Here is a 13,456-nt window from a genome sequence, read left to right as displayed (position 1 = left end):
GTTTGTGGAAGGAGGTGAGCTCCACATCCTACTCCTCAGGCATCTTGATTCCTCCTCATAATGCATATAATTTGTACAGAAATTTCTGCTATTAGTCCAGAAAGTTTTTCATTTAACGTTGCTTACATTTTAAAGATAACTGCAGTCAGAATAATAGGTTAAAATGTGAGCTTTTATAAATAGAACAAAAATTACTGTTTGTATATTTATTGCCTTTCCCTTTCCCAAGGCCACTAAAGAGATTCCACTTTGTTTCTTCCCTACACTTGACTTCTGAAAGGCTTTAGCAGGAAGCAATTTTGAGATTCTACGAGGGCAGGTGGGGAGGGAAAAAAGGGTGAGGGAGCAATTTTTCTAGGAGTTTTATGGAGTGGGAATCTGGGAAAGCCTGGGTGTGAGGGAGTACATGAGAGAAGAAAGAAGGATTTTTAAAAGTATTGTTCAAGAAATGACAATAAAGAACTTCAGTTATTTCGAAATTAGTCTTTGACTGTCATCGGGTTCCTCTGGCCACAAGACAGCTTGGGATGAGAGAACATAGGTGAATGATTTAATAAGACTGGGAATATCAAAAGATTTATATCAGTAATTGAGATGGGAGTATGGGGGCAGAGAGCACAAGCTCTTATGGAAGTGGAAGGTGTTGCTACATTGATTGTTGTTCCTTTCAGTTATTGTCGATCAAGATTTGTTTATTCTTTTTATTTATTTATTTTTGGCTCTGTTGAGTCTTTGTTGCTGCACGCGGGCTTTCTCTAGTTGTGGCGATCAGGGGCTACTGTTCATTGCGGTGTGCGGGCTTCTCACTGCAGTGGCTTCTCTTGTTGCGGAGCACGGGCTCTAGGTGCGTGGGCTTCAGTAGTTATGGCACGCAGGCTCAGTAGTTGTGGCTCAGGGGCTCTAGAGTGCAAGCTCAGTAGTTGTGGCACACAGGCTTAGTTGCTCCGCAGCATGTGGGGTCTTCCCGAACCAGGGATCGAACCCATGTCCCCTGCATTGGCAGGCGGATTCTTAACTACTGTGCCACCAGGGAAGTCCCTGTTTATTCTTTTAAGGAACAAATTATGTAGCTGATTTATGACCTACAACTTTTATAACATAAATAACAATTACACTTTTTTCTTGGGCACTGAATTTTATGTTGGCTTGGGGGAAGGGAACATAGGAAGGAGAAGTGGAGTAAATTTTCACTCAGTCTTTCCTACATATGAAACAAACTTGGTAAGTCTATATTTTCTCTTTTTGTCCTGTCATCCATCATATTCTGCTCTATAATATTAGCCAAAGTGATAACATTTTCTCTAATTGGAAATGTAGGACATAGTCTGTAAAGTAACTAGACGTCAGATGCGTTCTTCAAGATTTTAATGATATCAATCAACATGGCAGTCATTTTCTTTCTTTTAACCTTATCTATTGTTTCAGCATTCAAAATTAAATTTAGGAAGATACAGCAGGTAAAAAGATTCCTAGAGTAATCCTTCACATAGTAACTGTTAAGAGAATGGTCTTTGATATTATTTATGTACGTAGCATAAACATTACATGCTATTTCTATATATAAATTTCCAAAAGGGGGAAGGGAGAGTAATTTTTATAGACTCACTGATACCTCAGATTTTTTTTAAAGAAACATTGCCTTTATTTGACTGGATTGTTTCATTATCAACATTTCTGATTTCATCTGGCTTAAAACACCTAGTATTATTACTTTAGAGCAGAATCGATTGGTCATGTAAGAAAAATGGTCACTTGGGACCTTTCAGCAGAACCTACCATGTAAGGCTAATCTTTCATAGATTAGAAAGATGGATCACCAGTGTTATTGTTTTTATTTCTGTGAACGCAGAAATTGGAAAAGGAATTGAAAACGTAGAGGTGGTAAGGACTAATTCATTTATGCATTTTGTTGGTAATATGATCTTGTAATGATAGTTTTACTATCATTAACACTCAAATTACTTCATGAACAAAATGAAATCTCAAATTTAGTAATTAGGTGAGTTCAGAAACAGGTACACAGCTAATGGTCTTGCAAACTAGAAAAAATCCATTAGTTGGAAATTATCTGTGCATTGTTTTCTTGCAGGAAACAAATCACAAGACAGTGGCATAGCAGAGATGGAAGAACTTCCCGTACCACATAACATCAAAATAAGCAACATTACGTGTGACTCATTCAAGATTTCATGGGAAATGGATTCAAAATCAAAAGACCGTATTACACACTATTTCATTGACCTCAATAAGAAAGAGAACAAGAACTCCAATAAATTTAAACACAAGGTAAAATTCTAAACATCCTTATATTCATTTGTATCTTAAAGCTTTCTAAGTATGAGGACATTTTGAAAAAAGGAATAATGTTCTATTAATTACTAATATGATATATTTGACATGGGGAAGAATAAAAATTATATGTCATTTAAAAGCCCTATTCCTTCAAGAAATTGTGTAAGAAAATGAAATGCCAAATATATGGGTAAAATACATTTTTTTTCTGGGAAAGCTGAAATCTTGACTCTCATACAGACATAAAAGTTAACATGTGTTAAAGATTTTCTTTAACACATTAATGAGGTAACTGATGAGGTATTACAGCCAATTCAAAGGATGATCCAGAAAAAGACATTTTTATGGATCAGGATATTGAAATAAATGTTTAAGTGGAGGCAAAACTGGTATGGGGTGGGGGAAGAGCAAGGGCAGGCAAGGAGGGTTTTACTTCCACTGGGCAAAATTCACTTACATGTACTTAGACAAGAATAACTGAATTGTTATCAGTAGTCTACAAATTACAGAGTTGTAAAATAGATTCCACAAAATCAGAAGATAGCCAGAAGAGTGTGCTGTAGTCAATTCACAGTTTTCCACTGAAGCACACATTTTTCCCTATAACTGCCAAATGAAGAATGTGATGGCAGCTTATAGACTATAGGATATTTGTTAAAATACCTAAGGGCTGAAAAAAATTGCTTTATGTGGTCAATTTTATTTTATGGTTTGAGAATTAAAAATTAACCTTTAGGTGTTTTAGACATGTAACAATTCTCTGATATTTATTCTCTTACCTGTCTGCTTATCACATATCTTTTCTGATACATACATTCCTTCAGATGTAGCTGTAGAGAGGATAATAGTAATCTGGCTTAAGAATTCTTTCTTACGTTTCAGTATTTTCACTGATATGAAACTGATCTTATTTTAATACTGATAATAAATTTTAACTTGGCAAATCTTTTGTAAGAATTGTCTTATCTGGGAATTATGCATTTTACTAGATGTGTAATTACACATACTAATGGTAAGTGAGGCTTATACACACAGATAAGTGTGACAGAGAGAACAAGATTGATGTCATTATTTTCCCATGTTCCAATTTTAATTATTCCTTCTAGTGTTGGATATCCTCTTTGCTGACATTTGCTTTCTTAAATTAGCTTTGAAATATTTAGTATTAAATGGTGAGGAGTCAAGATTTGACCCCCTTTCTTCATTCCATACTTAGAATACCATATCTTTGGAAATATAATGAATGCTCAACTAGCAGGTTTATTTACCTTATTAATCATTGTTTAAAAATACCTAAACTTTTCTGTGACACATAGGCTCCATACTTGAATACAAGTAAAGCAAATGTTACCTCATTTGTATGTAAAACAGAATCATTTAAAAATATTTATTTAAAAAACATTCTGTCCCTTGACATATAAAATATTTAGTAATGGGCTACTCTGATAAAATTATTGCATAGTATATATTAAACAAATATAATATTTTAAAATGCTAAATCTGTTGAATTTTTATTTCACTTTTTTGTATTTTATCATTTAGTATTAGAATATTGCATTTTAAGGAGCTTATTAAGGAGTGTACAGAGAATAACATTATACTAGAAATCAAGAAAATAAATCCGAGTACATTTATGTCATTAGCTTAGCTGTATGAGCTTGGCATGTCTCTTGATCAAATTGGGCCTTAATTTTTACATCTGAAGAATAAGAGATTTGAACATAGTAATTGCTAAATATCTTTAAAAAGGAAACTTGTGTCATCAGCCAAGAATTTAATGTTACTCCACATTGTTTACAATTGATTCAAGTTATACTACTGAATTAATTCATTTCCTTCCTCCCTCCCTTCCTTTCTTCCTACTTTTCTTTCTTCCTTGCTTAGGATGTTCCAACAAAACTGGTGGCAAAAGCTGTTCCCTTGCCGATGACTGTCCGTGGACACTGGTTTTTGAGCCCAAGAACTGAGTATACAGTAGCAGTGCAGACCGCCTCAAAACAAGTTGATGGTGATTATGTTGTGTCTGAATGGAGTGAAATTATAGAATTCTGCACAGCAGGTAAGAGAACTGGGTATAAATACAGAAAAAAAAACACCTTATTTAATAGTTCCTGGAAAACTAATTATAGAAAATACATTCTTTTTTATAATTATGAAGTGATATATATTGCATTGGTCATTTTTGCATTGCCAGTAGCATCATGTGACAGAACAAACTGATTTGAAGGAGTGGAGGTTCTCAGCAAAAACTGGGTAATGGCATTAAATTACTTCTGTGCTACATGCACAGTCTGATTTTTCAAAGTAAAGGCTTTGCAAATAAAAATTGATGCAGTATAAAAATATACTCAGCATATTTTGCGATTCATTTTGAGAGAGAGAGAGCTTTTTCCTTCCTCTTTTTTTTATTTCTTACTTTCACAGTCTTGAAAGAAAAAAGCCAGGAACATCATTCTCTAATTTAAGGGAATGGAGGCAGATTGCAATGACTTTACCTAGCAGATATGTTACTGGATTTTTGACTTGAATGCTGATAATCCATCCCTAAACTAGTGTCATGTGTGTGTGTGAGAGAGCGAGAGAGAGAGAGAGAGAGTGTGTGTGTGTGTGTGTGTCTTTGCTTCATTAGAAAGTACTGCATAGGTTCCTTAAAAAACTAAAAATAGAACTACCATATGACCCAGCAATCCCACTACTGGGCATATACCCTGAGAAAGCCATAATTCAAAAAGAGTCATGTACCACAGTGTTCATTGCAGCTCTGTTTACAGTAGCCAGGACATGGAATCAACCTAAGTGTCCAGCGACAGATGAATGGATAAAGAAGATGTGTCACATATATATACAATGGAATATTACTCAGCCATAAAAAGAAACAAAATTGAATTATTTGTAGGGAGGTGGATAGACCTAGAGTCTGTCATACAGACTTAAGTAAGTCAGAAAGAGAAAAACAAATACTGTATGCTAACACATATATATATGGAATCTAAAAAAAAAAAAAATGCTTCTGAAGAACCTAGGGGCAGATCAGGAATAAAGACGCAGACGTAGAGAATGGACTTGAGGACACGGTGAGGGGGAAGGGTAAGCTGGGATGAAGTGAGAGAGTGGCATGGACATATATACACTAACAAAAGTAAAATAGATAGCTAGTGGGAAGCAGCCGCATAGCACAGGGAGATCAGCTCAGTGCTTTGTGACCACCTAGAGGGGTGGGATAGGGAGGGTGGGAGGGAGGGAGACGCAAGAGGGAAGAGATATGGGAACATATGTATATGTATAACTGATTCACTTTGTTATAAAGCAGAAACTAACACACCATTGTAAAGCAGTTATACTCCAATAAAGATGTTAAAAAAAAAAAAGGACCTCATAGCCATTTGGGATTGGGATATCTGATGTAGAAACCCATCCCCTTTGATTTTGAACTGTACCTTAATAGCCCACTGGGTTGTAAATGTTACCATTCATCTTATGCATTTATCTATTTTTTTAATTCATTCATTCAAGAAACAAATATTTATCGAGCACTTAAATAGGTGGTGAAGGTACACAAAAATATCTCTACCTGAACACATCTGTCACCCACTCTTTTTGTCTCTTAGAGAGAGAGGCTGTTTCAACACACAGGAGCTTGTAGAAAAAGTCATAAAAACAGTTTGCCTCACCTATTGCAGGTTGCCTAGCAACTTTCCCCAGCTGAGGCATCCTTCAGATAAATCAGCTATTTTTTTTCCCCATAGCCTCATACTAGATTTATTTCAGACTCAGGATGTGCTTAGCTACTGCTTTATCTCAATATCTTCTGTTTTCTTCTTAATTTCAAACTCAGTATAAAACTTCTCATGTGGATATGTAGAACGGATGAGAGTTTAATTTTAAGTTAACTTCAAATTTATCTTCAAACCCCTTTTGTTTATTCTATGAGGAAGTTGCTAAGGATTACAACATTCTTTATTGCTAAGGATCTCAGTGTATTAGAGCAAGGAAAATAGTGTCTCTCTGGTACTATATTTCTTCCTAAGATGTCATTGATTGTAAGATCCACCATTTTATGTATTGCTAAGAAAACATTAATTTATCTTCAAACCCCTTTTGTTTATTCTATGAGGAAGTTGCTAAGGATTACAACATTCTTTATTGCTAAGGATCTCAGTGTATTAGAGCAAGGAAAATAGTGTCTCTCTGGTACTATATTTCTTCCTAAGATGTCATTGATTGTAAGATCCACCATTTTATGTATTGCTAAGAAAACATTAATTTATCTTCAAACCCCTTTTGTTTATTCTATGAGGAAGTTGCTAAGGATTACAACATTCTTTATTGCTAAGGATCTCAGTGTATTAGAGCAAGGAAAATAGTATCTCTCTGGTACTATATTTCTTCCTAAGATGTCATTGATTATAAGATCCACCATTTTAGGTATTGCTAAGAAAACATTAAACTGCCAATTAAACTATGAAACTGTTTTCTTATCACATTTATTGTCAGACTCATGCCAGAGACGCTAAAATGTGAAAAAAAATACATTTTATAATAGATGAAATATGGTATATATGATAGTCCAGTAATCAGTAATTAAATAGTTAAAGATTTCAATGCTGTATTAATAGTGTGTAAAGAATTCTCATGTTTACCTGTATTTGGTGTGTCACATTAGAATTAATATATCCCCTCAACTTTTTTCCTGAATTAAAATTCCTCCTTGGAATCTACCTTACGTTTCACATCTTTCCATTTACTTTTATTGCATCCTACCAGGGAGGTAGACACAGTAAGACATGGTATCTTTTGACATTATTTTAATACAAGCTATTTTCCATAGGACAGCACCAAACAGCATCATAGTATTTGTTCATTTTTTAAAAAAAGAGCTACTATTTACCTGCTAAAACCCCATTTGACATTAGGAAAAGGCATGAAATAGTATTTTTTCTTTAGCTTAAGGAAGACCTTTGGCATTTTCAGTTCAGAAATATCCATCTATCTAGATGCACACATTCACTCTTTTCTATAATCTATGTAACTACATGAGTACATGTTTTATTTCTATGTATATAAAGAAAAACCTTTTTGTCTTCTTTCTTTCCTTTAGATTGATCCCGTATTGCTCTTTTATTCAAATACATCCCATAATTCTTCTAAGGAATTTATGGGGTAAATAATAAGGAAAATGCCAGCTTATTTTAAATGTTCCACAATATTTTTCTATAAATTATATTGCATTTTTATTTTTATGAGTAAAATCTAAGGGGAACTTAGGCTGTTCAAAGCTTGTTGTTTCAGTTTATTAAAATAATTCAGAGCCCTGTTTCACCTAAGCTTTATCAATAACATTGACTGCGTAAATTTTGAGAAAGCTATTTTATATATATTGTCTTTTAATCTATACATCTAATTCACTCAAAATTTATTAAGCACATATTGTATGCTGTGCACTGGGCAAAGTATTGGAGATAAAACAGAATGCCACTGACTACTTCTAGGCTAATCCATGACAGAGATGAAACCCCATAATAAGTCATAGTTGTCTATATATTTACTTCTTCCCTTAGACTGTGAATTCTTTGAGAGAAAGAAGAATAATTTTTTTATCTTTTAACCTGATCATTTAATTTTGCATGATGCCTTGTACATCATGTTCTGATCTAAATAAATATTTGTTGAGCCACTGAAGCAGTGAGTGAACAAACTATGCTGCCATGAGTAGTTCAACTAGGTTGCTTTTGTTTGAAAAGTCTTAAAATCTTTATAGACCAAAATTTTTGCTTAGATTCTAGTACAGGAGTTTGGCAACAGTCCTCAGTTTTCAAAACAAAAAGTTGGGAAAAGATCAGATTACTTTGAGAGATGCTTTAAACTTTCACGAGTCTTATGTACTCAGAAACTACCAACTAGGAGCCAGAGACCTAGTCTCTAAGTTACTAGCTTTATGAACATTTGGCAAATCATTAAACTGTGACAAGCCTCAATCTCTGCGTCAATAAAATGGTCATAATCTACCTTGCCAACCTCATAGATTTAGGGAGTAAATTAAATGAACATTATTATTATTACTCCTTTAAATTCTATTTGCTATTGCTTGCAGGTTACGAGTTTCTTTTATTTGATTCATCAGCTGATTGAAGAAAGGCTACTATGGTGCTGATTGACATTACTCAGGTTATGCAGAGTCTGTATTCCTTATTTAACATTTTGGTTTCAGGATCTTTAATTTCAATGAGTGAAAAAAATGCAAGGGTATTCATAAAAGCAACCATAAACTATAACAAAAATATTTTTGTAGAAAGAAAACGTGTGCCAAAGACAATGAATGTTTTCTTTTTTAAGTGCAGTTTCCTATTCACTAATATGAATTTCCTAAAAGTAAATTTTAATAATCTACAATTTATTAAGCATGTAGTTGATACTTCTGATAATGTATTTTTAATAACAGACTTTTTGTTTTTTTCAGACTATTCAAAAGTTCATCTAACACAACTGTTGGAGAAGGCCGAAGTGATTGCAGGACGGATGCTTAAATTTTCTGTTTTTTATCGTAACCAGCACAAAGAATATTTTGACTATATTCGGTAAGAATCCAAACATATATATACTGATTTGCTTTACTAAGTGCCATCCCAAATTCTAGGCTCAGGTTTCTCTTGAGTCTGCTTCTGTGAAATAGCAATTTTTAGTTTTCTTCTCAAAATAATTATACTATGACTTTATTTCCCAGAAAAATTAAGTAGAAAAAATCAGATCATGGGATTTTTTTCCACTTCACTTAGATTCCTTTCCATGATCACTTGTAATACCAGTTCCTGTCTATTTGAGTGGAAGATCTTAAACCTCCAGGGTTAAGATTGGTGAGCATGTCTTGTACAGATACACACTCCTCCAATTCCCAATAACTCAGTGCCTTCTGTCTCATACCAACTACTAAATTTTCTCCTCTTCCTGTGGGTCATTGAAAATGAGAGAATAAAAGGGTGACTGGTTCATGAAACACGGTGAATCAGGTGGGATTTTCGGGCTTCTGCCTACGTAGAAATCTCTCAGCCATTATCTTGGGTTAATTATTCATGAGGAAAATCTCCTTTGTTTACCTTTAAATTCTAGTGTTCAGTAGTATTTCTAAGATATCCTGTGTTTGTCCCTGAAAGCAGTTTCCAAGAATTCAAAAGAATTCCATGTCACAAGTAGTTTTAATACTTACAGCCCTTTCATATTTGTAGAAGAAAATTTCAAGAGAGTAAATAGGCAGGGGTGTGTTTTAAAGTGAGACTGAAGCTTTTAAATTGATATAGGTTCTAAAACTTTTACACAGCAATCCCTATAATTTGTCATTTTAAAAGCCTTGATCTCACTTTGTAAACTCTAAAGTATTCTTGACAGGATTTTATGTGAAAAAAAATTAGGAAGTTCTGTTGTGGTTTTTTTGTTTCATAACTCTCCAGTTTTTCTTAAATCAAGATCATGGTTACAGATCTAAATAAACTCCAAGCTGTGGAACATGCAAAGAGAATCAAAGAGAGAAAGGTGAATTTAGGCATGTGTGTTCTTCAAATTAAGTACTTTGCAATATCATGTATTTTGATATATTTTGATCGTGAAAACTATTCCTGCCTTATGTCTGAATATCCTGTAAAGTTCAGTCCATAATTCTCTTTGCTGGCAAATTATTTACCCTTCAATCTATATAATTCATAGTAGATGCCATTCACTAAATTAAGTGAATATGAGCTGAGAGATAGAACACAAATTATTATACTTGTCAACTGTTGAATAGGAATGACCATATATGACTTAACAAAAAAGGTACTTCTTTATATTTGTTAAACATAAAATTAGAAATAAAAAAGATCCACAGTTGCTATTTTGTTTAACAGTAAATAATACATCAATAGAATAAATAAATACATGTTTGGTACTAGGTTTAGATTCCCGGAACATTGCCAGTGTCTATTTTAGGTGGCCACTGGAGGTCACTATTTCTCTGATTTGTCTCTGTCCTTTGGGTGGGAATTGACCTGTTTTCAGGACCTTAGATACTCTAGAATTTGCTCCATCTGTCTTCAAAAATTCTTCCAAGAAGAAAAAAGATAAAGACGGGGAGCATGGAAAATGGAAAAAAATTATTGTATGATTGATTCCAATATACTAGTATAAAAGATGTATTTACTAACAAGGAAATTTACCTTTGTTGGATTTTCTATGATAGTTGTAAAATTCATGTAAGTTATATTTTGATGCAGTATATATACATATACTGCAGTATATATATATATATAAAAAATATATACTTGCCAAGGCATGGGTAGTTTTTCAACATTGCTTTTTTAAAAAGCTCTATTAACTGAAGCCATATTAGCATCAGTGGCTCTTGATTTTCTTTAAATCTTCTAAGACTTGTTAAACATTTCTTGTGTCTTCTCGATCTGTGCCTCTATTCTTTTTCTAAGATCTTGGATCATCTTTACTCTGAATTATTTTGGGGGAAGATTGCCTAACTCCACTTCACTTACTTGTTCTTCTGGGTTTTTATCTTGTTCCTTCATCTGGAATATACTCCTCTGCCGTCTCGTTTTGTCTGACTTTTCTGTGTTTGCGGTCTCCTTTCCGCAGGCTGCAGGATCGTAGTTTCTCTTACTTCTGGTGTTTGCACCCTTGTGGGTGAGTTTGGGTCAGGGGCTTGTGCAGGTTTCCTGGAGGGAGGGACTGCTGCCTGCCCACTGGTGTGTGGAACTGTGTGTTGTCCCTCTGGTTGACAGGGCCATGTCAAGGGGTGTGTTTAAAGTGGCTGTGAGCTCAGTACAGCTTTAGGCAGCCTGTCTGCTGATGGTTGGGGCTGTGTTCTCCCTTTGCTGGTTGTTTGGCCTGAGGCATCCCAGCACTGGAGCCTGCAGGCTGTTGGGTGGAGCCAGGTCTCAGTGCCAAAATGGCCACCTCTCGGAGAGCTCGTGCCAATCAATATTTTATGGGGCCTCCACCTCCAGTCTCCTTGCCCCTCCTCTGCACCACAGCCAACCCACACCTCCCCAGGAGACCCTCCACAACACACAGGGTGGTCTAGCCCAGGCTCCTGTGGAGTCACTGCTTTGTTCTGGGTCCCAGTGTATGTGAAATCTTGTGTGCACCCTCCAAGAGTGCAGTTTCTATTTCCCCCAGTCCTGTGGAGCTCCTGCGCTCAAGCCCTGCTGGCCTTCAAAGCCAAATGCTCTCGAGGCTCCTCCTTCTGACGCCAGACCCTCAGGCTATGAAGCCTGACCTGGGGCTCAGAACTATCACTACTGTGGGAGGACCTTTGGGATATAATTATTTTCCAATTTGTGGGTCTCTCACCCAAAGGGTATGGGACTTGATTATACCACGGAAGCGCCCCTCCTACCGACTCATTGTGGCTTCTTGTCTTCGGGTGTAAAATATTTTTTTCTTCTTTTCCAGTTATATGCCCAGAAGTGGGATTGCTGGATCATATGCTAACTCTATTTTTAGTTTTTTAAGGAACCTCCATACTGTTCTCCATAGTGGCTGTACCAATTTACATTCCCACCAACAGAGTAGAAGGGTTCCCTTTTCTCCACACCCTCACCACCATTTATTGTTTGTAGACATTTTGATGATGGCCATTCTGACTGGTGTGAGGTGATATCTCATTGTAGTTTTGATTTGCATTTCTCTGATAATTAGTGACATTGAGCATATGTTCATGTGCCTATTGGCCATCTGTATGCTTCTTTGGAGAAATGTCTATTTAGATCTTCTGTCTTTTTTTATTGGGTTGTTTGTTCCTTATTGTTGAGTTGTATGAGCTGTTTGTATATTTTGGAAATTAAGCCCTTGTCAGTCGCATTGTTTGCAAATATTTGTTTCCCAGTCTGTAGGTTGTCTTTTCAGTTTGTTTTTGGTTTCCTTTGCTGTGTAAAAGCTTATAAGTTTGATTAGGTCCCATTTGTTTATCTTTGCTTTTATTTCTATTGCCTTGGGAGACTGACATAGGAAAGCATTGGTACAATTTACATCACAGAATGTTTTGCCTATGATCTCCTCTAGGAGTTTTATGGTGTCCTGTCTTATATTTAAGTCTTTAAGCCAGTTTGCATTTATTTTTGTGTATGGTGTGAGGCAGTGTTCTAACTTCATTGATTTACATGAGGCTGTCAAGCTTTCCCAATGCCACTTGCTGAAGAGACTCTTTTCTCCATTAGGTATTCTTGCCTCCTGTGTCAAAGATTAATTGACCGTAGGTGTGTGGGTTTATTTCCGGGATCTCTGTTCTCTTCCATTGATCCATATGTCTGTTTTTGTGCCAATACCATGCTGTTCTGATTACTGTAGCTTTGTAGTATTGTCCGAAGTGTGGGAGGGTTATGCCTCCAGCTTTGTTCTTTTTCCTCAGGATTGCTTTGGCAATTCTGGGTCTTTTATGGTTCCATATAAATTTTAGGATTATTTGTTCCAGTTCTGTGAAAAATGTCATGGGTAATTTGACAGGGATCACATTAAATCTGTAGATGGCTTTGAATAGTATGGCCATTTTAACAATATTAATTCTTCCAATCCAAGAGCATGGGATACCCTTCCATTTTTCTTACTGTGCCTCCCATTGGTATAACTGAAATGGAAGGGACCAAGGAACAGGAAGAACTGGATGATACAGTCCTAGCCCACAGTGGAAGGTGAAAAGGGTAGAGAATAGATCTGAGAGTGGGGTAAAGGGAGATAACCAGCTCTATTCTAAGGAAAATGCAGGCAAGAGGGCCTGATTAGTAAACTGTGTCTGGGTAAAAAAAAAAACTAAAGCAGAAAAAGAAACAAGATGCTTTTGTACCAATGTACATGGACAACATTCATTTTAGATCTAAATTCTGGCATACTTTAAAAAAACATTCAACATATTTAACCAGTATTGTTAATCCAGTTTTCTCTTCACCAAGCCACTTCTAAAATCCAGTAGGCATATAATGGATGTGGTTTCAGCCATAAGATTTCTAATTTCACTTTGGTTTTCCTGGTCAGGAAATTTATTATGTAAAAGACCTCTGAGGTTTGGAGCAGAGCATCCTTACCTTAGGGTCAAGGCTAAAATTTAGCCTTCTATAGGAAATGTTAAACGATGCATTCTCCTTGATCTGATGGTAGGATGGATGAGCACTCAGGCTTTTAATAGTAGACAGTT

General features: G+C 35.5%; 1 protein-coding gene across 1 annotated transcript in view; it reads left to right on the top strand.

Annotated features, from left to right (window-relative positions):
• Positions 1-13,456, top strand: part of PHYHIPL (phytanoyl-CoA 2-hydroxylase interacting protein like) — a 99,270-nt gene that overhangs the window by 84,463 nt on the left and 1,351 nt on the right. Inside the window, exons 2-4 of the mRNA XM_024765241.1 lie at positions 2,090-2,286; positions 4,177-4,351; positions 8,750-8,867. Of these exons, the coding sequence (XP_024621009.1) occupies positions 2,090-2,286; positions 4,177-4,351; positions 8,750-8,867 (490 nt within the window). The remainder of the gene's footprint in view (positions 1-2,089; positions 2,287-4,176; positions 4,352-8,749; positions 8,868-13,456) is intronic.

The sequence above is a fragment of the Neophocaena asiaeorientalis genome, unplaced genomic scaffold (assembly GCF_003031525.2).
Source record: "Neophocaena asiaeorientalis asiaeorientalis breed wild unplaced genomic scaffold, Neophocaena_asiaeorientalis_V1.1 scaffold183, whole genome shotgun sequence".
NCBI classification, from domain to species: Eukaryota; Metazoa; Chordata; class Mammalia; order Artiodactyla; family Phocoenidae; genus Neophocaena; species Neophocaena asiaeorientalis.
This window is presented reverse-complemented; position numbering and strand designations above follow the sequence as displayed.